Source organism: Gambusia affinis, linkage group LG18 (genome assembly GCF_019740435.1).
Source record: "Gambusia affinis linkage group LG18, SWU_Gaff_1.0, whole genome shotgun sequence".
NCBI classification, from domain to species: Eukaryota; Metazoa; Chordata; class Actinopteri; order Cyprinodontiformes; family Poeciliidae; genus Gambusia; species Gambusia affinis.
In genome coordinates this window covers 11,073,875-11,097,560 of record NC_057885.1, presented here as the reverse complement: position 1 = coordinate 11,097,560, position 23,686 = coordinate 11,073,875, and the positions used below count along the sequence as shown (strand labels likewise).

The window sequence follows — 23,686 nt, the reverse complement described above, 5'->3', positions numbered from 1 at the left end:
TGATAGTTTGGTTCCGACTAAATAAAAACGCAGCAAACTATGTCGAATGTAACCTTCAGAGGTTGTCTGAAAAGATAATAACAGTTCGAGCTAACTTTAATTAAAATATTTAGGCAATGTCAAATGCACACCCTACCTTTAGGGAATTCTTTATGAATTGGAAGATACAATTAATCTTTAAGAAACCTTTTAGGTGAACATTCCCTAAAGGTTTGAAAGATTTGCGAAGTTCACATTGAACGCTACCTCTAAGGAATCTTTTCTTAATGTTTATTGAAAGATATATTATGAAAGCTGCAACTCTTCTTTAGGGTATATCCTCTCTATATAATCTCTGTTGCCTGTAAGATCCACCCATCCTGTTGTTTCTCCATATCACTATAACATACAGACGTACCTCTATATAACACTTTCTAGGCGTTCCCTGAAGTCAAATATAAAGTTCCCAAAGCGCTTCTTAGCGAATCCTTGGAATCCGTGTTAACCTCCAGAGGAAAAAATCCTGAAAAGTTTGAGGAGAGAGTTATATATGAAGAGAATGTTTAGACAAATAGGCCTATTTCCCATTCACCTTTTCTTCCTTATCTTAGTTAGCGTTCTAATTAGAAAGATGAGATAACATGCAGATAACAAGTTAGGTCAAACACATGACTACTTCAGCCACGGTATGTCTTTTAAACGGCTCCTCCTCTAAATACCTTGGTTCTGGAAAGACATGAATAAAGCTTTGGGAAATTGCTGCCAGGTCCTCTGGGTTAATATGGAGCAACTTGATTCTGTTTTGCTGCCAAATCTACACCTTCTGAATCACTCTAATCCAATAAATCAGAGTCAAGAATAAGATGCAGCAGAACACAAATCTACAAGTCAAATGTAACATAGAGTTTGACTGGACTTGATTAAAACAGAAAAGCATCTATCTTTATTGTCATCCCCCCCCCCCACCCCCACCCTTCAGTGTACCAGCAGTAAAGTCAAGTGAAAGGCAAGTGGAAGCATGCAAATTCACAAGTGTATAAAAGAAACAACATAACAAAAATTAGAAGAGATTGTACAGTAAGGACAAGTTTATTACATCAGAAAAGAATCTGCCTGTCGTTTTAAAGTACTCTGATTCATTGAAATATAAAACAGGAGTGAAAGTAATCCTGGACCAGCCAGTTTTACCTGCTCATTTTATGGATCCTAACCATCTATTATCGCCTCCTTGGAAATGAGTTTTAAACAGCCACACATTTTGGTACAACAGCAACAGAGGGCGTGTAAATACTTCTCTCTTTTTTCTATGCATTTTGGCTTTCTTTTTTTAGTACAACAATAATCGGCGCCTTTTGAACACGTAATGGCTGATGACAGCCAGTCTATCCACGCATCAGAACATTTACAATTTCACGCCCGTTCTCAGGAAAATGCCACAGCCTGCAGCAGCATGCCCGTGCAGAGGGTGAGAAGCCCTTTCAATATTGCCAGGGACACAAATGATGTTTGTAATCAAATACTTCAGAAATTCTTTTGATTGGGATTTGTTTGCCTTTTTTTTTTTTTTTTTTTTTTTGGAAGGGAGGAGGGTTTGGTGGACATATAGGCGGGCTGACGATCCCTCTCCACACGCTGTCAGCAACAGAGGAGCGCAGCAGCGGGAGCTGGGTTTTTTCTCCCCTCGTTGCTTTTGTTTTGTGAATGGATATTTAAACTTTGAAATCCATGCTGGCACTTCTCTCTCTCTCTCTTCCTCTCTGTCTCTCTCTCTGTCTCTATCTTATGAAAGAGTATGACCGCTGCTGAGCTTCAGACAAATTTGACCTGAGCTCACACACAGGAGAGAAGGCGAAATGGAGACTATCACGACCCATGACTTCCTGATTAATTCAACAGATTTGAACAGTGTCTTGTGCCGCTTCGGGATCAATATTTCGGATTGCGAGCCAGGACGGGGTCCCGCTCCAGAGCCGAACGGTAAAGTAAACCAGTAAACCAGTATATCGATATAACATGTCTGGGAAGATTTCTCAATTTACCTGAAATGATCTTTTGAACTCCAGATTGTGGCAAAAAGAAACGAGCGAGGGGGAAAGGCGAGCGCTTTGGGCATTTTTTCTTGCGTCATTGCGCATTACGCGCACGGCTCAGGTCCTCCACAAAAGCTAATGCAGCCAGCGCTCGCTGGTTCTGCACGGTCAAGTGAGCACAAACTGCACTTGTGCACTTTGCGGGGGGAGAGAAAGAGGTGGGGATGCGTCTGGGACGTAAAAAGCGCCAGTTTGGAACATTTTCGACAGGTGGGACAGAAGCCCCACGACATACAGGTGCATCTCAGAATGCCACGGAAAAAGTTAATCTTTTTCAGTAATTATTTTCTAGAAGTGAAAGTCACAGTTTTTTAAATATATATATATATATATTTTTTAAATTTAGATTCCACTTTGGAAATATAATGCTTCAGATGTAAGAGGACAGAATTACATCAGAAAATGTTTAAAAGATGTGGCCCATATGGGCAGAAAGTTTCCATTTATTATGCGACAGGTGGGAAAAAGCCTATTGACATACAGGTGCATCTCAGAATGCCACTGCAGACAAAGTGAGCTTAACATGGTTGCTTTTTAAATGTAATTTATTTCAGTCACACAAAAGTGAAAGTCACAGTTTTTTAAATATATATATATATATATTTTTTAAATTTATTTCTGATTCCACTTTTCTTACTGAAATGCTTCAGATTAAGCACTCAAATTACATCAGAAAATGTTTAAAAGCAGGTTTCGAATGATGGTTTCATTTATTATGCGGGGAAAAAGCCTATTGAAGAAGTAATTGAAAACACTGCAGACAACTGGCAGTGAGCTTTAACATGGTTGCTTTTTTAAATGTATTTATTTCAGTCACACAAAAGGGTTTCCGAAGATGAACGATCTGTTGAGGGCCATAAAAAAAACAGATTCTCTGTTGTATTTATGTTTCCAGAATATTCTTTCATGCGATGCAATTTCTAACGTAGTTTCATATATTTCTCAAGTGGAGCATCGTGGCATGATACGCATGTAAAAGTAGATTTGTTGACAATAATTCTGAGTGCCACACTGCTGGACAGGAGGCGTTCAAAAAGAATTATAAAAAGGATTCTTAATGCAGTTAAAATCTGCATTTTTCCATCGACCGATGGAAAAGTAGACCTACTTGTCATTATCAGAAGCCCACTTAGTATTCCTCCAGTCTGAGACCTTCTTTCCAGAATCCAGATTGGATTTTAAATGGTCCAATTTAATGAAAATAAAGACACTAACATGTCTTTCCTTCTCAGACATCTCCCAGCCTGTTCGGATCGTCCTGTACAGCATCATCTTCCTCCTCAGCCTCATAGGCAACAGCATCATCATCATCGTCCTGCTGCCGGTAGGACGGAAACCGTCGCTGAGGACCATCACCAATCTGTTCCTGCTGTCCCTAGCAGTGAGCGACCTCATGATCTCCCTGGTGTGCATCCCCTTCACCTTAATCCCCAACGTCATGAAGGATTTCATCTTTGGCCTGGGCATGTGCAAGCTGGTCACGTACTTCATGGGTATGTAGAGATGCAAGAAGGCGGACTGGAGTTTTTGGAACGAAACAGTTTGATCAAATTTCTCAAATTCTCCCCATGCAAACATGGAAATAAATGTGGACACCCCATTAATTATTTAGTTCTTTCAGAAGAAATGTTCACATATCTACGCCTAATCATTCTCACACCATAACATTTCCACCTCCATACTTCACAGGTGATATAAGTTTTTTTCCCCCCTGGAATGTTGTCTTTGGTTTATATAAAATGTGTCCTTTGTGCTTATAAGTAAATAATTGTGCTTTAGACAAATCTTTCCAAAAGTCCAGGTTTTTCTTAAAGTTCTCTTTGGCAAGTTTTACACACATGGACGTTAATAATATCCAGGAGATTGCCGATCTTTTGCGACTACGATGGTTTCAGCTCTTCTGGAAACCATGGCCAGAAGGTTTGAGAGTGTATATTTAACACTTGTTCCAGGAAAGCATCGGTGAGGTCAGGCAGTAATGTTGGGCGAGATGAACTGACTCTGGTCATCTAGTTTAATCAAGTCAAGTTTATTTGTACAGCATATTTTAGCAACAAGACAGTTCAAAGTCCAACTACGACACAAGCAACACAGATTACATTTTGTGAAATTCCAGTCATCGAGCAAATACACAGCTGATCAATGTTTGACCTCCTACTAACAAAAGGCAACAGTTGAAACTCAGTGTTTCGAGTGTTTTCCAGTTTTCTGGAACTTTCTTCCAGATTTGAGGTACATAGAAACTGGATGCTGCTTCTCCATGTTTGATTCTGGTTCTGGGGATGTTGAGTAGACCAGAACCAGAAGACCTGACATTATTCCCAATGTGCTCTATGGTGCTGACCTCAGGGCTCTATTCATTCCAGTCAAGAAGGAATTTGCTTGGAGCTCTGCTGTGCACATTGACAAACAAAATGCCGTCGTCATAATTCATCCTCTACTTGACACAAGGCAGTCAGTCAGTGTCCATAAAAATCCATTGGACCATACTCGTCCATTGGGATACCAGAGTCCAGTGGAGGGTTGCTTTACTCTTCTGTATCCTGTGCTTTGCCTTGAACTTGGTGGCTTGGAAATCCATTCCAAGAAGCTCTCCATGATTTCTGTGAATTATTCTGAAATTCACAAAGTTTGGAGGATGGTAGCTGTTTACTCAGAAGACAATCAGTGACTACTGCACTCTATGAACTGCCCACGTTCAGTGATTGAATGTGGTCTGCCGTTCTTTGATTGGGTTGCTTACACCTTGGCATCAAGAAAATTTCAGCAAATTGACTTATTCTATTTGTAGCACCCTGGTACCAACAGCTGAATTCACTGAGCTCTCGATAGAAACCCTTTTTTTTTGCAGACGTTTTTAGCATCAGTCTGCTACTAAAGTTACCCTTCAGTGATCGGTCGTGTAGCGAATCAGAAGAGCCGAATATAACAAACATAACTTTCTTAATGTTAACCAGAACGTAGCTATTTGAAATGACAAAAACTTACCTCCCTAAATAATTATACTCGTAGACAAAAATAAACGTCCGCTCACTCCTGCAAACTCCTTCAAGAACCTTTACAAGGTCTTTAACAAAGACAAACAGTGTGGCCGGTTGGGATAAGCGCAGGGTGGATTGAGGAAGTCCAGGGTCTTTTATCCTCCTCACCTCTGGCAGGCCACCAATCCAGAGTCTCCGCAGGCTTCAGGAGCCAATCAGTGACGGGCATCTGCATACTAATATTTACATAATTGACCTTACGACACCAGTTGTAACATTACATACAAAATGTTCACATTTCCAAGTTAAGCAAAAAAATATGAGGCTACAGATGACAATAAGTTAAAGGCTGGCTCTTTTTTTGGAAGCTGTGCCACGAGAGCCAAACTTCCCATCATTAGTTCCTTTATTTTAAACCTTGTCCACTGTTGTCTATTTGACTGGAACATCTAAATCCAATGAGGGGTTAGTACTTTTATCACTTTTTAGCGGTATAATGTATGAAAGATTTTAATTGTGATTGATAACCCTAATGCTGGATGCAATATAATCCAACTCCATCTCTATGGTGAGTTATTGTAATTTTTGTTGTGTTGGTAATTGCTTATTAGATAATTGAAGTCATGTGAGGCTGTCTGGCAAGGTTCATTTCCCTGCATGTTCAAATGCTCCTGGAGATTTAATGAGCTTGAGCTAAAAACGGGAGGCCCTTTTTGTCCAGAGAGTATAAATTTATATTTTTACAGACGCAAACCTTTTTAGTTTCAATTTAGGTCCTACCTAATGATCTCAACAAGAAAGGATGAAAACTGACTGCCACAAAAACCAGCAGGAAGATGATTCTTATCAGCTTCGGTTGAAAAAGGTGTCCTGTTTCCCCTGCCAAAATTAATCTCACCAGTTCATTCCTTGTGTATGAAACACACATAAATTACCCTTCCGGTCGAGAGCAAATGGGAGTAACAACTCTAATCATTTCTGATGTGACTGAAGGCTCTGAAGCAGCAATCATACCAGATGCCAGCCCTCACTGGACATTTTCTCTGTCTTCCCTGTATTCTGAGGAGGTCGTCAAAACACTGCGTCTGAAAATAACTTGGCGGGGTAAAGAAGACAATCCGAGCGGCCTCCATGAGTCAACAGGGACACGTCAAAGATAATCAGTTTATCGGCTGAGAAAGACAAACACCGCAGACGTAACGTACGCCATCGTTGGCTGTCCTACATTTCAGCCTTTGGGACGACATAAATGTAAACTTTCCAAACATAGTGAGGCCAAGTTGAGGCATATTGCCTGAGAGTTGGACGGGAGATAATGCGTGTCGTATAAAAGTGAAGCTTTGTCCTGTAACTTGTTTTGTCCAAGTCTTTGGGTGCTTGTTAAAACCGGGAACCATGGAGATGTGCGAAGTTAAGCCGCCTTCTGGGAAATACATGACAAGTGACTGTGGACTAGTTAAAGTATTTAAATATGTGCCATGCTTCTCCTGCAAACTAATCTCAACATCAAACAAAACTCCTTGCACCACCTTTGTTAGCAACAGCTACTATCAACCTTTTGTGATCGAAGTCGAAGCGTCTTTTATATCCACTGTGGTAGACATTTTGCCCACTCTTCTTTACACAGTTGTTTCGGATTATTCTTAAAGTGTTGTACAGCCGGTTTAAGTTCATGTCACAGCATCAAAACTGAATTTTAGTGAAGACTTCGACTATTCCCTTGCAAAACCATGACACTACCACCACCACGTCTGCCTGTCACAATGAAGTTTTACACCACAAGCAACAAGATGCAAGCCTTTAAAAAAGTTTCCCTTTACTGCAACAGAACGTTAAATCAACAGAAAATATTCCTAGAAGACTTGTGTTACTAATATATAATGTATATAAAACATTATTGAGGATTATTGTCCTGTCTCTTCCTTATTGCTGAATCATTAACTTTGACCTTAAATGAGGCAGATGAGGCCTGCAGTTCTTTATAATTTGTTCAGACACTCCTGATAAGGTTAGGCATTGATTTCCTGATTTGTGGATATTGGCTCTCATTGTGGTTTTCTGGTCCTTTCCAAACAGATTGATATTAATTACTTTGCTTCCCATATCTCCTTATATTCTTCCTTAAAACAGGGCGTGCTCTTTTGTTTTTCTGATATCCTGTAGCCTATTTTTCCTCCTGAGTTTTGTATTCATTCAGGTTATCTGGTGTAGAATCTAATTTGATGATCTAAAATATTTCAGTGAGACAAAAAAAACAAAACAAAAAAAACCCAGATGAAATCTGCAATGAGGTGAATACTTCCTCACAGCCCTGAAGCTTGTCTGTAACTATCTTGATCAAAAACCACAATGAGAGGGCGTGCTGTGGTGGCGCGACCCACATTTGGAGGCCTTCAGTCCTCGACGCGGCTGTCGCGAGTTCGATTCCCGGACATTTGCCGCATGTCTTCCCCCCTCTCACTCCCCCTTTCCTGCCAGCCTACTGACATATAAGGGACACTAGAGCCCACAAAAAGACCCCCTGGAGGGGAAAAAAAACAACAACAAAAACAATGAGAGTATTACTTTCAATATGGAAATTGCTCGACATCCGAGTCCAAATTTGGTTCAACGGTTTAGTTGGATTTAGCAATGCAATCAAGAGATAGTTTTTTCTGATGGCTTTTAATACTGCGGCCAGACTGTCATTTAAATTCATCTGCTAGCTCTGATCTTGTCTGCTCCGGCTTAAATCTCTCAGATTGCTTTCTGTGGTTCATGCTCTTACATTGCTTTGTCTTAGGTCAAGTCCTGATAGATAAGCCTTTGGGGTTGCATGCAACGCAGGAACTCATTCATTGAGAAATGAAGGTTTTGTTTATTGGACCTTTCCTTTTTTTTGGCAGTCCACATTAGGTCCACTTGACTCCATTAGCAGGAAAGATATATCATTTCCCAGTCAGTGCAAGCTTTTTATTTTTTTTTTCTTTCCCCTGTGCTGCACATTGTCTGACAGCTGCAGACACTACAGAGGCATAGTTGCTCTTATTGTAAGATATATGTCTGCTTGGACAGCGCCAGCAGCGTATCTGTACTAAATTGCCTGTGAACATTTGTCCGACAACTCCACAATATTTTTAAAAAAATAGCTAAACAGATACACAGATTGTGACAGAGCCCTTCCAAAGAGTATGGTTTCCGCAATGTTAGCAATTTTTACCTTATATTTACTTTTTTTTTTTTTTTTACTAAAGTAACTTACATGACCAAGTTAAAAGTGTAAGATTAACAGACAGTACAGACTGCACTCCATCTAAGCTGGACTGTCAATATGCTCTGTCAGTTATGCTAAGCTAGCTGCATCTGGTTAGCGTACCGCTAATGAAAAAAAACCCGCTACTCTCGCATCTATCTATAGAATCCAGCTGAAGTTTGAAGGGGATGAGTCTTTACTAATTAAAGGTTAAAGTTATATAGGTGTTTGCCACTGTAGTGTTACGGGATTAGATGTTAATTTTAAGTTTTAGCTGTCTATTTAGTGACATGCTATGGCAAGCGTCATGGCAGTTTTTAAGTTGGTTTTTTTTTTTAGTTTGTTTATTATAAATGCATATTTTCTTGATCTGTTTACTAATTAGGTGTCTTCTCATAGATAATAGGTAGCATTGGATTTTACTAAAGGGTGGTTGAGTTCAAACGCGTGTCACATTTTCAATTCTTATTTGTAAAAAAAACAACAACAAAAACATTTATCATGTTCATTTCATTTCACAATTATGCAACACTATATCTATATATTTACATTTGAAAGAACACAAAAATAAAATCCAACTGAGGTACTTTGAAGTTTGGGTTTTGTGACACAAGGTGGGAACTTTCAGAGGGCATGAAAACAATTAGAGGGTTTCCATTTATTTTTATTCGGGGATCTGACGTTTCCTACAGAGACAGACCAAACAGAGATGATTTAGTGCACTCAGGGATGCGAACCTCTTCCTTGACTTTAATTTGCCTGTGATTCTGATAAATGACCTGGATTACGACTTCATGTGCCTTGCAGAAAACCTCTGTGGGGATCTTTCTAACAAGATGGAGTCATTACAGATGAGGCATTGAATGCAGATATTTCATTTTCATCCAATTACAGAAACACGAGGAAATGTGATTTTAATTCCTCTCCTCACTTCCTGTTGCTCTATTTAGCCGTACATGGAGATTAAAGCGCCGTCCTTGGGCATTGCTACATCATTTGTCCATATTTTTATCTGCTTATGCGTCACTCTTGTAGGTTGTGCCCAGCCGTAATTTGAAATGTATTTATAGATCGAGTTGTTATTGCTAAGGACGGTGTTCACGCTGATCAGATGCAGCAATGGTGTGTGAAATATGACTAAACGTCCATCCACACTTTACACTGCAAAGTCTGAGAGTTACAAGGGATAAAATTAATGGCACTACTTTGTCTTTGCATTAACTGTGGCGGTACAGAACACATAAATGTGAGTTTCGGTGTCAAAATGTGTTTTTTAATTATTTATTTTTTTAAGCAATGACTTCTTAAGGTGTGTTGTTGCGATTTGTTCATTTTAAAATTTTGACATGGCATCTCTTTTTTACGCTTTCCTTTCCTTAGCATCCTCTCTTGAATATCACTTGCAGCAGCTTTCCAAATATTCTGCAGAATACATTTTTAAAAAATGGTTGAACATAGGACAAACCCCGGTTTTTATTTATATTTTCAGCTTAAACCTCTTTGATATTCATATATTTTATTTGCAAAACTGACGTGGTATTAATGCATGCGATGCGTTTCAGTTTTGTAACAAACACAGAAAGAATCTAACAAAGGAAATGGAGGAAATGTAGTTATTTCATCTTCAGGACTAAGCAACACAACACAATATTTAATTCAATTCAGTTTATTGATATAGCGCCAATTCATAATGAATATTGTCTCGAGGCACTTTACAAAAAGATTGTTTTGATTCAGTCACAGGGTACATTGTTAATTGATCCTCGTTAACAAACAGGACAGTAAACTCAGTAAGTTACAGAAAGTAGTTTATACTCAGCATCGAGTCCAACATTGTTTTGACAAACTTAAACATCAAAGCAACACTAACTTTAGAGACCTCAGATATGCGTAACCAAGTGTCAGGTTATGCCAGATCTACTGAATATGAATCCAATCATAGCATAAATTAACTGTTTACATAGATTTTTATGACACTGCAAATTACTATTAATCTCTTCAGTTCTATAACAGAATCGGTTCATTTAGGGGTGTCATTTCAAGCATTTGCTATGAAACACTAACACCTGAGAGAGAGGATATCACTTCATGGTCAAACAGAGCTTTTGGTGCGTTTTCCTCTCTGTGCAGGCGTCTCGGTCAGCGTTTCCACCTTCAACCTGATGGCCATTTCCATCGAGCGCTACTATGCCATTTGCAGCCCCCTCGCTTCCATGGTGTGGCAGACAAGGAGCCACGCCAGAAAGGTCATCACCGCCACCTGGGTGGTGTCCTTCATCATGATGCTGCCCTACCCAATCTCCAGCACCCTGAGGCCCTTCACCCGCCTCGACAACAGCACAGGACACATGTGTCGCCTGATATGGCCCAACACAGTGTTCCAGCAGTCCTGGTGAGATACAAATCTATTCATTGGGGAGATTTGTACTACACGATGTCCGCAAAACGGATAGCTTAAGACGGCTTTTATTGCCGAGTGGGTTTCACGTCTTGGTGAAGAGAGAGCGAGGCAGCCATCGGAGGAAATCCAGCAACAAGAACCCTTCGAATAGAAAACATGATTGAAAGGGCTCCATATCTGCTTGGTTGTCCAGGAAGTTGGGTTTTGTTACAAGTCATATGGGCAGTTGCCCAGGGTGTAAATACTAAGGGGATGCTCTAGTACAATCCTGGCTTGAACAAGTTTTATATCACATTTATACGTGTGCAGGAACCCCTAAGTAGGCACTCCACCTTGGTAGTAAGAACAGAGATCAGACTCTGTTTGCTGTCAATCACACTGAGCTCATGTCGAGTGAGATACAAATGAACCTTTATTTGTACCTTTAGCTACATGACATCATTAAATCTGAAGACACTATGCTCTTTTAAATGAACTGTGAGGGAAGCAATCATTCAGCCCACCTTTAATTGACTATAAAGTAATTTGGGGCTGACTTGAGTTAAGGCCAACAAATGCTCACTGCAGTGCAGTAATTCTGGTGAAATTTGGTCGTCGTAGGTACATCGCGCTGCTGCTGGTGCTTTTTCTGATTCCTGGTATCATTATGATGATGGCCTACGGACTCATCTGCTTGAAGCTGTACAAGGGAATCAAGCGAGCGCAGTCCCTGAAGTACTCCAGCCGTGGTAGGACAACAAAGCATGGCTGCAACAATTATATATGTGTTTTTAATGTTTTATTGTTTTTGTTTGCTGTTGTTTTAGTTTACCTTACAGCATGCAACAATGTGTTTTGAGTGCGCATTGTTGCACACTCAATGCGCAACACATGTTGAGTTGTTAAAAAATGTGGCAGTGTGGATGACTGAATTAATTAAATAGAGTTGTGACTACAGACGTACGAGAAGATGCTACTTTAGCATCGTTGCGCAGTAGAAGTGCATGACAAGTTTGCTTTAAAAACAACAGAAGTGTTCTTGCACACTGGATTTTTATGTAATTTATCACTCAATGCTAATAATGTAGATTACAGAGAGAAAAACAAACAATATCTGCAAATCAAAGTAAGTTTAAGTTGATTCTAAGTAATTCAGCCAATTTTATTTTTTGCTAAACCAAACAAATTCCTTTGGTTTTAGTCCCATCAATGACAATTAATGGGACTACACTCTACATTAGCATTCCACATGAAACTGCTATTTTGTTTTTCCACATTCTCGTCTGTACCAGAACGCCACGCCAGCACCGGCAGCGTCAAACCAGGAAATGGCAATGGCTACAACTCATCTGAGAGCAAGAGATCGAGGAAGAGCAGAGGCGGCGAGTTACCTGAGGCGTCCCGAAACTCCGGCAGAAAGGAGCTGATGGCCAATAAACGCGTCATCCACATGCTCATAGTCATCGTTTTTCTCTTCTTCCTCTGCTGGACCCCTGTCTTCGTCGTCAACGCGTGGAAGGCGTTCGACCAGCGATCGGCGAACCGTCTGACGGGGGCGCCCATCTCTTTCATCCACCTGCTATCCTACACCTCGTCCTGCGTCAACCCCATCGTGTACTGCTTCACGCACAGGCGCTTCCGGCGGACCACACTGGCTACCTTTTGTAGCTTCAGGATCCCGTGGAGAATCAGGAAGTGGTTCTACGGGGCGAATAAAAAAAGCCCATCTGAATGGGACAAAGACGTGGTGAGAGGATACGCGCCCTCCAGTGACCTGAATGTCAATACTCAAAGCATCAGAGAGAGCACGCCCGGCGTCAACACGAGCATCCCCTTGACACAGTGCAGCGAGGTCCCGTGATCTGGACTGCGCTGTGCATTCTGTATGTAGAAGTGCCACCCAGAGTGAAGACAGCGTGTTGTATGTTGCTGAGCCCTCACAGTGCTTTCAGGACCAGTTTATGGGTATTTCTTTCATTTTAGCTTGGAGTGAAACGACACGAGTCGGTAGGCTGACGCCTGCTTGACGCAGGCCCCTCACAGCAGACGGTCACGGCCAGATGTTTTCCGGAGACCTTCAGAGTCCAGAGTACTGACGATGCTCATTCATCTTCAGGTTCCGCGAGCCTGACATGAAGCGCTCTGACGCAGCAGTAAATAAGTCAATGTCCCAGTTCTACACATAAATAAACGTTGTGAGCTCTGGAATTACACATATGAAGAAATAAACATTTTTCTTAAATAATTATTTTTTTTGTTGAAAATGTTAAAACAATGTAATGTTAAAGACCAGTCCACAAGCAAAAATAAGTGTGATTTTTCTTTTATTATTATTATTATTTTTAGTCAAAAAAACAAACAATGTCCTAAGCAGGGACTAATAAAACAAATTTTTATTTTTATTTTTTTTTATCTGGGTAGCTGATCAACTAAAATTTCCAAAATTATAATGTTGCCTACTTCATAATTGCCCACTCTTGGTCGCGTCTGTAAGTTTGTTTCTTTTGTTGTTGTATTTGGAAGCAAAGTGTATTGCTAAAAGTAGCCAGCGCCACAAATATTCTGACTTGAATCTGGAAAGCCGTCGATCCCCACCTCCGAGTTTCAACCTCTGAGAACAAATCAAATCAAACGCAGCTTGCGGCTAGATTTGCCCCGACCCCGTTTCCAGTAAATGTTTAAATTCGCCTTTGTGCTGAAAAGAATAACAAGTTAGAAGAAATGTTCAGTAGTGTGTTGTGAAATAACAGGTTGCGTTTTGTTTAAAGGCCAAATCAAAGACAGTAAATCATAAATATATGCATGTTACATTTCTCTCCTGATGTCAGAATGATGTCCTCGATTCAAACCCGTTTACCTTTCATTGGTTTTCACACCGTTTTGCATCTTGACGGCCTTTTTTAAGCGCTTCTTATGCAGGCATGCGCATGAAAAAATGAAGGATATTTTTGTAAAAATCTTCAAGCCCCGTCATTCCTTTGAAGTATGTTTCGCCTTTCATTTGCTCCTGTTGTGAAAGTCAAAGTGTGCTGGAGATCGATTGTAGTTCACAGTGTTCTGCTGCGTCACAACAGGTTGTGTTACCTTTATTTAAGGACACAGACTCATTTTATTTATTTTTCATACCAAAGGATCAACTCAGTATATGGAAGTGAACTGTTAGTGCTGTGATAGTGCCCTCGGGGTTGCCAAATATTTCTTCGGTGACTTAACACATACTTTCAGTTTTAATGGTACGGGTGAGTAACTAGTCTGTGTACTTCAGTTTGAGATCAAAGGTTGTTGTGGATATGGAGTTTGCACAGTGTGCGAGAGAGCAATGCAGAAAGATCCCAGGCCGGGAATTGAACCCAGGATGGGAATTGAACCCAGGACCTTCTTGCTTCAAGGCAACAGCTCTACCAGGTGCGCCACTGTGTGCCCCCCCTGTGTGCCCCCCTGTGTTTTCCATTTTAGCAAAAATATATTTTGTGCACATTTAATCTCAAAAGAACTGTAAGGAAAGAAAAGTTGTTTGTGATTTGCTTAGCAATTAGCAGGAGTAAAAAGAAATTACCGAGGCTGAAAAACACAAGTCAAAATTGTCGTAACACGTGTAAAAATTAAAATAATTCAAGTAAGTTTGAATTTAAGTTAAATTAAACGTAACGTTGGTTTAAAAAAATCGTGTAACTGTATATGGTTAGTAGTATTTCTAATCCCTCTAGAGAGAGAAGCTGAACTGAGCTTAGCTTACTTTGGCTAAATAATCAATCCAATGTAGGTTGTTTTTTTAAAAAAATTCTCTCTCACCATCATTTATTAGTCGTTTTCAGCATTGAATTTACATTCTGAGACATTTTTATATAGTTCTGAAAAACTAAATGCCAAGACACTGAACCGTTGCTAGGTTTTGAATACACCGTCTCTTTGATTTGAATCTTTACATACTGCCTTCCCACTTCCCTAGAATATATTCTCAACGTCTAGGAATCACCGGCCTCACCGACACATTAATCACAACCAGCAGCTTTGAACTGAAACCCTCCGCCCCCTGCTGCACAAACAGCTGCTGCCCTTGACCCTCTGTATGTATGTGTACCTAAAGGACTGGGCAACTTATCTTTTTGTGGGATTTGTAACACCTGCAGCTCGTCTTGAAAGAGTCAGTCTCTCCCCTCACCCACACGATTTCCACACGTTCTTACTGTTGAACACGGCAGCGTCAATGTAGCAACTTGTGCGTATTTTTTTTTCTTTTCCTGTGAGTTTATATGTGAAGAAGCCAACATTTCTCTTGTCGTTTCTGCCAGTTGTGATGTGAAATGTTGGCTCTCAAATGTACTTCGCCGTCGTTTTGTGATCAGGCTCGTTTCAGGCGAACGACTGACTAGAAAAGTGCGATCGCGGGATACTTATCGATTTATCGCGAACGTGGCTGTCGGAAAACGTGTCGACATTTTACAGCGACTGGCGACGGGCGTCCTTCACGCGTCATGGTCATAACTACGAACTTCAATGTATCTTGCGGGGATTTGTGTAATATATACAGGCGGTAAAGATGTGCACAACTTTGAAGTGGGGGAAAAAAAAATATAATTTATAAAAAAAAAATGTTTAAAAATAATAATAAGAAGAAGAATAAAAAAAATCTAAAAAGTGTGGTGTGCATTTGTATTCAGTTCCTCTGAGCAAACACCTTGTGGAACTGTGTTTTGGGGGTTGTTACACGCAGTGCCTGTGAAAAATATTCACCCCTTTGAATTTTTTCTCCATTTTTTATTGCGTTTACAAATCAAAGTGAACAATATATGGCTTTTTTGACAAAAAAAAAAAAAAAGTACCCTTTGGTATCAAAGTGAAACTGATTTCTATTAAATTAATAATTATATAAGCATATTTAAAAGCAGAATAATTGATTACATAAATGCCCCCCCTTTTATAGGCAATAAAGAGTCGAACGGGGTGGAAACTTTTTATCGGCACTGTAACTCTTACTTATTTCGGTCTGACTGAGTCAAACACGTGATTAATATAATTCATTTCACTGGTGCATGGATCACAATAATTGGTATTTTGTGACAAACGTTTGGCGCCAACTGGATGTGAATGGAATTGGACATCTAAGAAGAAACTTTTTTTATTATTATTATTATTTTTTTTTTACAGTTTTAAACTGTGAAGCTTGCGTGTAAAGCGGTGCGTGTAAAAACCTGAAGCGCACACAGATCCAGGGCAAAACAAGTCGGTGCTTTTAGTGGGTTTCACAAAGTGGACCTTGAAGGAGAAGAGCGACTCTGGCGAGACTCGTGTGTCACCGAAGGAACAGATAAAACGAAAGCTTTATGTAAGAGCAGGACAAATCCAGGTCAGTTATCCGTAGCATCCATTCAGAGTGATAGTGATAAAAAAATAAAAAATATTTTCACTGACTAATTAAAAACATTCACATTTCATCACTTTTTAAATTCTCATTTTATTCCAATATTGCAAGTTTTTTTTTCTTGTTTTTTGTTGTTGTTTTGTTTTTCCTTTCTTCTTTTAATGACATACAGTTTTGAGCATGATCTGGAGCTGCAATATGTACAAAAACAAACTAACATATGTTATTAAAAGAGAAAAACAAAAAAATAATAATAATAAAAAAAAACGTCCCCTTTGTTTTGACGTTATTGCTAAATGTTACAAACGGCACAGGTTTCTACCATCAGCAACCCTTTGAGCACTGAGTATATACTACCACACGACACCTCTGCTTACCATTTTACTAGATAACAGTGAAAGTAGCGGGAGATGAAGACGAGGAGGAGATGAAGACAAAGAATGGGCGATCCAGGTACAGCGAGGCTAAGCATCGACAACGACAAAAAAATTGTGAGAAATCTTCAAATGCACAATGGAAGATTAAAAAAAAAAGAGAAAAATCATTTAAAAATGAATAAAACAATGGAGAATGAAATATGTGAGAAGTAGAAAGTTTAGCGCTCTGTAGTGCAAACAGCCAAATAGTCTAAAAGGAGAAGTAAGGCTGAGTGCGACAGAGAAAGGGCTCCACACTCCGTTTTATTCGTTTAAAGCTGCCTCTCACTCTGCCCTGTTTTTTGTTTTTTTGTTGGTGTTGTTTTTTGTTTAGCAGTGCATGAAAACTACATTATAAAAAGACATTTGGCATATTAAGAAGATACATACATTGTTCAGAGCTCATAAAAACACATCCACACAGAACAACTGCTTTTTTCTTTTTGTGTGTGTTTTTGGTAGTGTAAAATAAAAAAATAAAAAAAAATAAAAAACACGACAAGGACGCACGGAGAGGAACACAAATACTGTACACGAAAGCAAACAAGGAGAGACAGAGAGACGGTGTTTTCCCTCTTGTGAAGGTTCATATCGACACAGCGTGCGCATTGAGAAGGCATGTAACATCTTAATTTTTTTTTTTGACAATATGTTCCTCCTCCTTTCTTGAATTAGCACATTTTGAAAACAGAAAACCCAGTAAAATAATTCAGATTGTCGAAGGCGGCGCATTTGTTGAGAGCAAGAGCCGCCATTTTTGTTTTCTTAATTAATCTGAAAGCTGCTCGGGGTGGCGCGGTTTGCTTCGAGGCGGCAACACGTAAACAAATATTTAATCTTAGGAGACGGAGGACGTTAAACAAAATAATAAAAAAAATTTACAGTTAAGATTTGGTGACCTCCATCCTGCAGAGTAAAGGGAAGTGCCGCTGCTGCTCGGTTTGGATGCTACTCCGCTGCTGCAGCACTTATTTATAATTTTTTTTTAGTTTAAAGTCATTCCAGGAAGTGGCGTACTTTAAGGGAAACTTTAGAGGCAGCACGGGCAATAATGCACTTTTTTTTCCTTCTTTTTCTTTTTTCTTTTTTGTTGAAAATTTGACGTAAGACAACGGGAGACTTTGTACCAATAATTTAAAAAATATCAATATTACAATATAAAACATTTTACATTAATAACAAACATGATGGATAAGAACAGGGCATAACTTAACTCATCGTTTCTTTTCTGCGCTTTTTTTATACATTAAAGGGGGGGGGTGGGGGTGGGGGTGGAACGAATCCTTTTCTGTTCCCGTTTCAAGGTGTAACAAAATTATGAAACACTTCATTGAGCAGACATTCAAGTTACAGTGCTGTTGTATTGTGTTGTTTTGTATTGCCTTTGAATGTCTCCCCGCAAACTAGACGTTTTTATTTTTGGACCTGGTGGAAGACCGGAAGCTCAATTTCTTTCTTTCCTTTAAATGGACCGAATCAGCATTCGGTCACAGTGACGACATTACGGCACTAGCACGTTTTAAGGAATTTGCTGGCTGGTGAACTAGTGCTCAGGCGAATGAGAACATAAAATCACGACAATAAAATGACCTGTACAATATTGCTGTTATGTTCGGAAATGCACGTTTTTCGTTTTAAATACACATTTTAAAAGGCCTTTTTTTTTTTCTTTTGCTCCCAAAGGAGGTGACGTCACCGCCGGCGCAATGAACCACAGGGTAATTTAAACAGAGCAGAAGGCCGAGAGGGGTTTACAGCAGTCTGGATGTAGGCATGGACCGAGTTTAGATTAAAAAGAAAAAGTTTTTAATATACACAAAAACCTCCCTTCCCCCACCTGTTGCTACAGGCTGAAAGTCAGGCTGGTTAAAAGAAGGCCATTTCCTTCACTTATTAAAAAAAAAGAAAACACATTTGGCTGGAAACCTTTCTATTCCAGAAAGGACGTACAGCTATGGAGTGCAAACAAAGGCATCAGTCTCTGTTGGGAGTTCAAAAGCACAACATTTTCCCACCTTACAGTTTCTGCACAAGTGTTTAGAATCAGAGGTGACCCACCTGCTGCTGCACACTGACAGCTAGCTGACTGAAAGGCCATTTTATTGTCCATTGCTTACAAGAAAGCACATCTGCTGAAGTAGTAGAAGCAGTAGCTATAAAACCAGTTAGCAGATTTTTTTGTGTTTTAAGATTTTTTTTAAATGCCAAAAGGAATGTTGTTTGTTGACTTGAGTGCTTTTAATATATTTTTATTTTATTTTGTATTTTTGCTCAAGTCTATGCAACATCATCTAATTGAAAAAGAAAAAAAAAATGCTGCAGTGCTCAGGTTAAAACTACTGCACTCCCCCCCACCCCAAGATTTTACCATCTACAGTTAAACAAAAAAGTTTCATATCCATTGTAAGTTGAGCTGCAAAGTTATCTCATAATACTGCCAACATGCTTCTTCTGACTGGCATTAATTTTAACTTTTAGTCACCAAAGATAAAATATCTAAATACCAATGGAAACTAGCAACTATAAGAAGGGCTTGATTGTTGTAAAATCCACTTTAGAAAATGTAAAGAAATACTTAAGTTAACATTTTATTAAAAACAAACCAATTATTTATTTATTTATTTATTTTTTACTTAAGCTCTGAACATTATCTCATTATCTGTTAGCAGACGCTTGCCTTTCTCATTTCAAACCAGATAAAACATGTTGCATCTTAAACATGTATGAAACATTTTGGGGCTTACCTGTCAAAATTAACTACTGGCCACATCTCTAAAATTAAAAAAAAATATTTTTGAGCATTACTATAAAGCAAATGGTGAAAAATAAGGGGGGAGGGGGGAGTTGCATTTTCAGACCAGAAAAACACACAAAGAAGAATTGTATGTTCTTCTTTGTGAACATAAAGAAGTTCTTCAACTTTACTTTAAGAACTGGTTGAGTTCAGAAATCAATATCTGGTGGGAAAATCTGGCATTTGCTCTTGTTGATCAGTACCTTATGAAGTAAAACAAGACGTGGTGACGTTTGAATTCTTGAATAGGAAGGCTTTCGTTCAGGAGTAGAAGCAGACAAAGTGAATTATTTCAGCTGGCGTGCTTCCTGTTTTAAATTGGAGTAAATCTGAAATCGTTTTGTAAATATTGTGACCTTTCTTTCCCCTTGATGTTGTCGCACCGGTCCATGCCTACCCCGGGAGATATTGTCCCAACCGTGGCGGCAGTAGAACAATATCGAAACAAACACAGAAGAGTAGGGATCTTTGTATTTCTACACCACAAAACAAACAAAAAAATAAAAAAATCAGGAAGGCTTCAGGAGAAGAAGAAGGCTGTTTCTGCAGGGAGGGTGAAGCCGCAGCGATGAGCTCAGAGACAGCAGAGCTCCTGTGATAAGCAGCGAGGCATTAGTTTGTGCTACGCACAGCTTCTTCCAAGGTGAGTAAACAGCATATAAGAAAAAGGTGAACTCTCTTTTTTTTTTTCTTTTTTCCGTCGTTTTGCAGTAAGGCCACATCAAATTGAAAAAGTGTCCATTGTTTTGTGTTTTTCCTTTTCTTTCTTCTTCTTTTTGGAAAACTGCCGGATACAAGCAGAGCACGTGCTGGAAGACGCCTCGCCGGGTGCAGTGAGCGACAGATATTAGATATGTGACTGGTCTGACTGTGTGCACAGTAAGAATATACAGTACTAAGGCTTACTAACGCTTATTACATGAGTTTGACTTGTTTTTGTAACCAAGAATGTCTTTCTTCTTTTTTTTTTTCTTCCTCTTTTTTTCTCCACATATTCTGCAGATGTTGCTATGGCTCCATGTGAGATGTACTGAAGCGTTTGCGTTCCAGGAGACGCGGCGAGCACGCAGAGTATTGCAGGCAAGGCAAAAGGCGTTGCTTAAAGCTTTTTCTTTTTAAAGACTTAATAAAAACCAAAGAGGATAAAAAATATAAGCCCCTCTGAGGTCGTCCCCCCCCCCCAATAAAAACAAACATAATAAAAAGCAACCTTCGCTTATGTGAATAAACAAACCCAGACTTCTGATTTTTTTTTTCCTTCCCCCCACTCAAAGGAAGACGTATCAAAAGAAAAAAACAAAACAAAAAAACCCATCCAAAGTCTGAGAAGCAGGCGTTTGTTGTAAGGTCACATTAACATAAAAGGTTTGGGAGTTTGGACCTCAAACAGGGGCAGAAGGGGAGGGAAACAAAGCCCAAAAGCTCAGAGAAGGAATAGAAACTATTTGGTAACAAAAGTGTACTATATGTTTAATACAAAAAAAGGTATGGAGAAAAATGTACCTTTTGCTAAAGCTTATACAAGATCCTTGGTCCATAAAAACTATGTTATCGTCACGTTTTTGTGTGTCCCTCTGCATCCTGCGACAACAACAATACGCCCAGCCGAGGCTCGTGGGAGCTGATCAGTGTGAATCCAGGCGGGCCGACGACCGACCGGTCCGTTCAGGTTGCTGTCGGTGTTGCCTTCAGGATGGATGTATTGTTGTCGTCGTCGGTTCTCACAGCTGAAGGAAGGTGCTGGTGCTCTGAGCCTGCAGGAACGTCAACTCATTCCAAACACCAGGATTAAATAGGCAGGTCCCTACAGGTAACCGCGGGCGACGGAGCACTTCCGCTTATTCCCATTGGCTGACACCTCGGTGATGTCACTCCTTCAGTTTTGCTCCTTTTGCTTGTATCCCAGCTAAACACGCAGCACTCTACGATGAGTCAAAGTTAGGGTTTAATTCCTATAGTCTGTCATGTATATACCCCAAGGTGTGTTTTGCTCTCAAGGCATACTGTGTGCGCGTTAGGACACCACGGCGGCGGCGGAGGACGAGGACGTGACCCCGGCGCCGGGGGTGCTGTTGGGGCCGTAGACGCCGGCCTCCTGGCTGCTGTTGCTGTGCAGGCTGGCGTTGCTGGCCCGCAGGATGGCGCCGGCGGCGCTGCAGTGCGGCCTCGGGCCGGGCTCGGGCGTGTAGGTGAAGGTCAGCGTGGTGGAGTAGATGATGCCGTCGTTCCTCACCAGCGTGACGGGAACCTGGACGGGCTGCCGCACCCAGCGCCAGCCCTCGCGGAAGGCCGAGATGTCGGGCACCACACACAGCATGCTCTCCGCACACCTGCAGGGGGCGCACAACAGGAAGTATGTTAGTAGTTATGGCCCGAACGCGACCCGAAATTCGGGCCGTTTTGCTTGATGTTCGGGTCAGGCTCCTATCCCGCGTTTCATAGGGCTGCAATTAACATTTATTTTATTGTAAATCGATCTGGAATCTGTTTCATTTTATTATTTTTTTTTAAATAACCAACTCAGCTGCACATTATTCTGGACTGGAGTCTTTTTATATAACCTCACAGTGGAAGATTCCTCTTCTGTGATTTTCAACATTATGTCGAAATTGTGCGCTTAGTCCACAGTATTTTATTCTGTACTCTACTTTATACTCTTTGTGTGAGTATTAGCTCATATTGCCCGTCTCTTTGCTGCTGTTGCACAGAAATTTCCCCAATTTCTATACAATAAAGCCTATTTTTATTGCATCCATTATTCTGATCATTATTCAATTTGATAAGTAAAGTGGTACATTCTGCTGATTTTTGGTTTAACCCTTTATTACACAATGTTAGAAAGGCATTAAAATAAACAAATAATTCAACAATAGCTGGTTCATCATTTCAGCCTTAAACATACTCTGCACAGGAAAAACCAAGCGAGAATGCATGATACGATGTTGTGTTGATCCACTTATTATGATCTAAAGAGAGGAGTAGATGGGTTAACCTGTTGAGGAAGTAAAGAAAGTAAGGTGGAGAAAGTTCATTAGACTGTAACAAGCACAGTGGCCTCGCACAGCTCCTCTCCCATCGATCACACACATCCCAGACGATTTGCACTCGACTCGCCCTGCGGCTGCAACAAGCGACAAAATGGAACTGGAAGAGGTTAAGCGAAAGCTAAAAATGGGAGAATTTACACTGCCAACTCAAATTATGGTCTAAATACGAAAGCAGTAAAATCTTAATTGGAATAATATGCTGAGCTTACTTTGGGCTCGGGCCTGTAATTAAAGTTAACCAGTCGATTCAGGCTGGATTCTTCTTTTTTAGGCTGAATCTAAACTAAAATATGTGACTTAATGAACAGAATGCAAAAATAGTAAACGACCCAGGAGAGTTCTTTCACATTTTCATGCAGACACATCCAGACTTTTCCACCACTCTAATGAAAATGAAGGCGGACAGGCAGCCGCCCCACGTTGGTTTATCAGCGACGCAAAAATGAGAAAATGGGAAATATTTGACACTAATATGCAAAACAAATTGCTTTCTTTTCCTATATTTTCCCTCCAAGGCATCTCCAAAGTAATTCCCCTACATTAACGATTTACTCCCGGTGAAAAACACCGGCCTCCCAAATGGTGTTCAAAGAGCCACATCGTGTCCTTTCTCCATAAATCTGAACTTGCATAAGAGGCTAAAAGTCCCGAAGGAGATTAAAGTCTGGTGAAGAGCGACATCAGGTCATTATTCTGGTACTTCTGAGGGTTTTGCAAGTGAATGGAGCAGCAGACATGTGACTCAGTGCTATTCTTCAATATGGATATATTTATTTTTCTAAATCCTGAGCTGATCTTCTTACGTCGTTGCCTGAGGGAGGCATCTTTCAGTGACATTCTCTCTCTATTTGAAACTTATATTTCACTTAAAGTACTCTAAGAAAGTCTTTTGCCCAAGTAAAGTATTTCTTCTGTTATTGCTTCTATGCTATACTTTAATATTTCAGATCATTTTAAAACCAGGCAAAGATAACCCAAGTAAATACAAGACAGTTTTCAAAATCATGATTTGATTTACAGAGCAATCCATCCAAACCACACCGCCCTCATCCTGTGTGAACATATAAATTGCTTCCTTTTTAAATCATAAATTCACCAGGATTAAAACTTTTTTTTTTTCTGGTTTTGACTCACTGTCACGCTCAGGACAGAAAGCTGGCAAACTAATAAAACCCTGAAAAGACTTTAAAAAGAACCAATAAAACAACACGAACAATACTTGTTCTTGGCTAGTTGCAAAATAGAAGAAATGGAGTCACTGACATCCATCCATTTTTAAAGGGTTAAAAACCCATTTATAAGGCTTTGGCACTTCAGCGAACCACAGCATCCACAAATTCTCCATCATTATAATCCGACGATAGAAGGTAAAAAAAATCTTTTGCCAGTGCAGTCTTATTTTTAT

The 23,686-nt window shown here is 40.0% G+C and overlaps 2 protein-coding genes across 3 annotated transcripts in view; one reads left to right on the top strand and one right to left on the bottom strand.

Annotated features, from left to right (window-relative positions):
- Positions 1-1,591: 1,591 nt before the first annotated feature.
- Positions 1,592-15,225, top strand: cckar (cholecystokinin A receptor). 2 transcript variants are annotated; one of them, XM_044097288.1, is made up of 6 exons: positions 1,592-1,956; positions 3,302-3,562; positions 10,413-10,674; positions 11,284-11,411; positions 11,955-12,545; positions 12,646-15,225. In XM_044097288.1, the coding sequence occupies exons 1-5, from the start codon at positions 1,833-1,835 to the stop codon at positions 12,521-12,523; spliced, it is 1,344 nt and encodes a 447-aa protein (XP_043953223.1). In that variant the 5' UTR covers positions 1,592-1,832; the 3' UTR covers positions 12,524-12,545; positions 12,646-15,225. The 2 variants fall into 2 exon arrangements, with proteins under 2 accessions (XP_043953223.1, XP_043953222.1); XM_044097287.1 differs by having other exon boundaries at positions 11,955-15,225.
- A 933-nt stretch (positions 15,226-16,158) lies between these two features.
- rbpjb (recombination signal binding protein for immunoglobulin kappa J region b) overlaps positions 16,159-23,686 on the bottom strand; it is a 52,185-nt gene continuing 44,657 nt past the window's right edge. Inside the window, exon 11 of the mRNA XM_044097286.1 lies at positions 16,159-21,564. Coding sequence (XP_043953221.1) covers positions 21,249-21,564 — 316 coding nt within the window. The 3' untranslated portion in view covers positions 16,159-21,248. The remainder of the gene's footprint in view (positions 21,565-23,686) is intronic.

Coding starts and splice junctions, on each gene's coding strand:
- cckar (XM_044097288.1), top strand. CDS start 1,833: ATGGAGACTATCACGACCCATGACTTCCTGATTAATTCAACAGATTTG. Junction 1,957..3,301: donor TCCCGCTCCAGAGCCGAACG/GTAAAGTAAACC, acceptor TTTCCTTCTCAG/ACATCTCCCAGCCTGTTCGG. Junction 11,412..11,954: donor CCTGAAGTACTCCAGCCGTG/GTAGGACAACAA, acceptor CGTCTGTACCAG/AACGCCACGCCAGCACCGGC.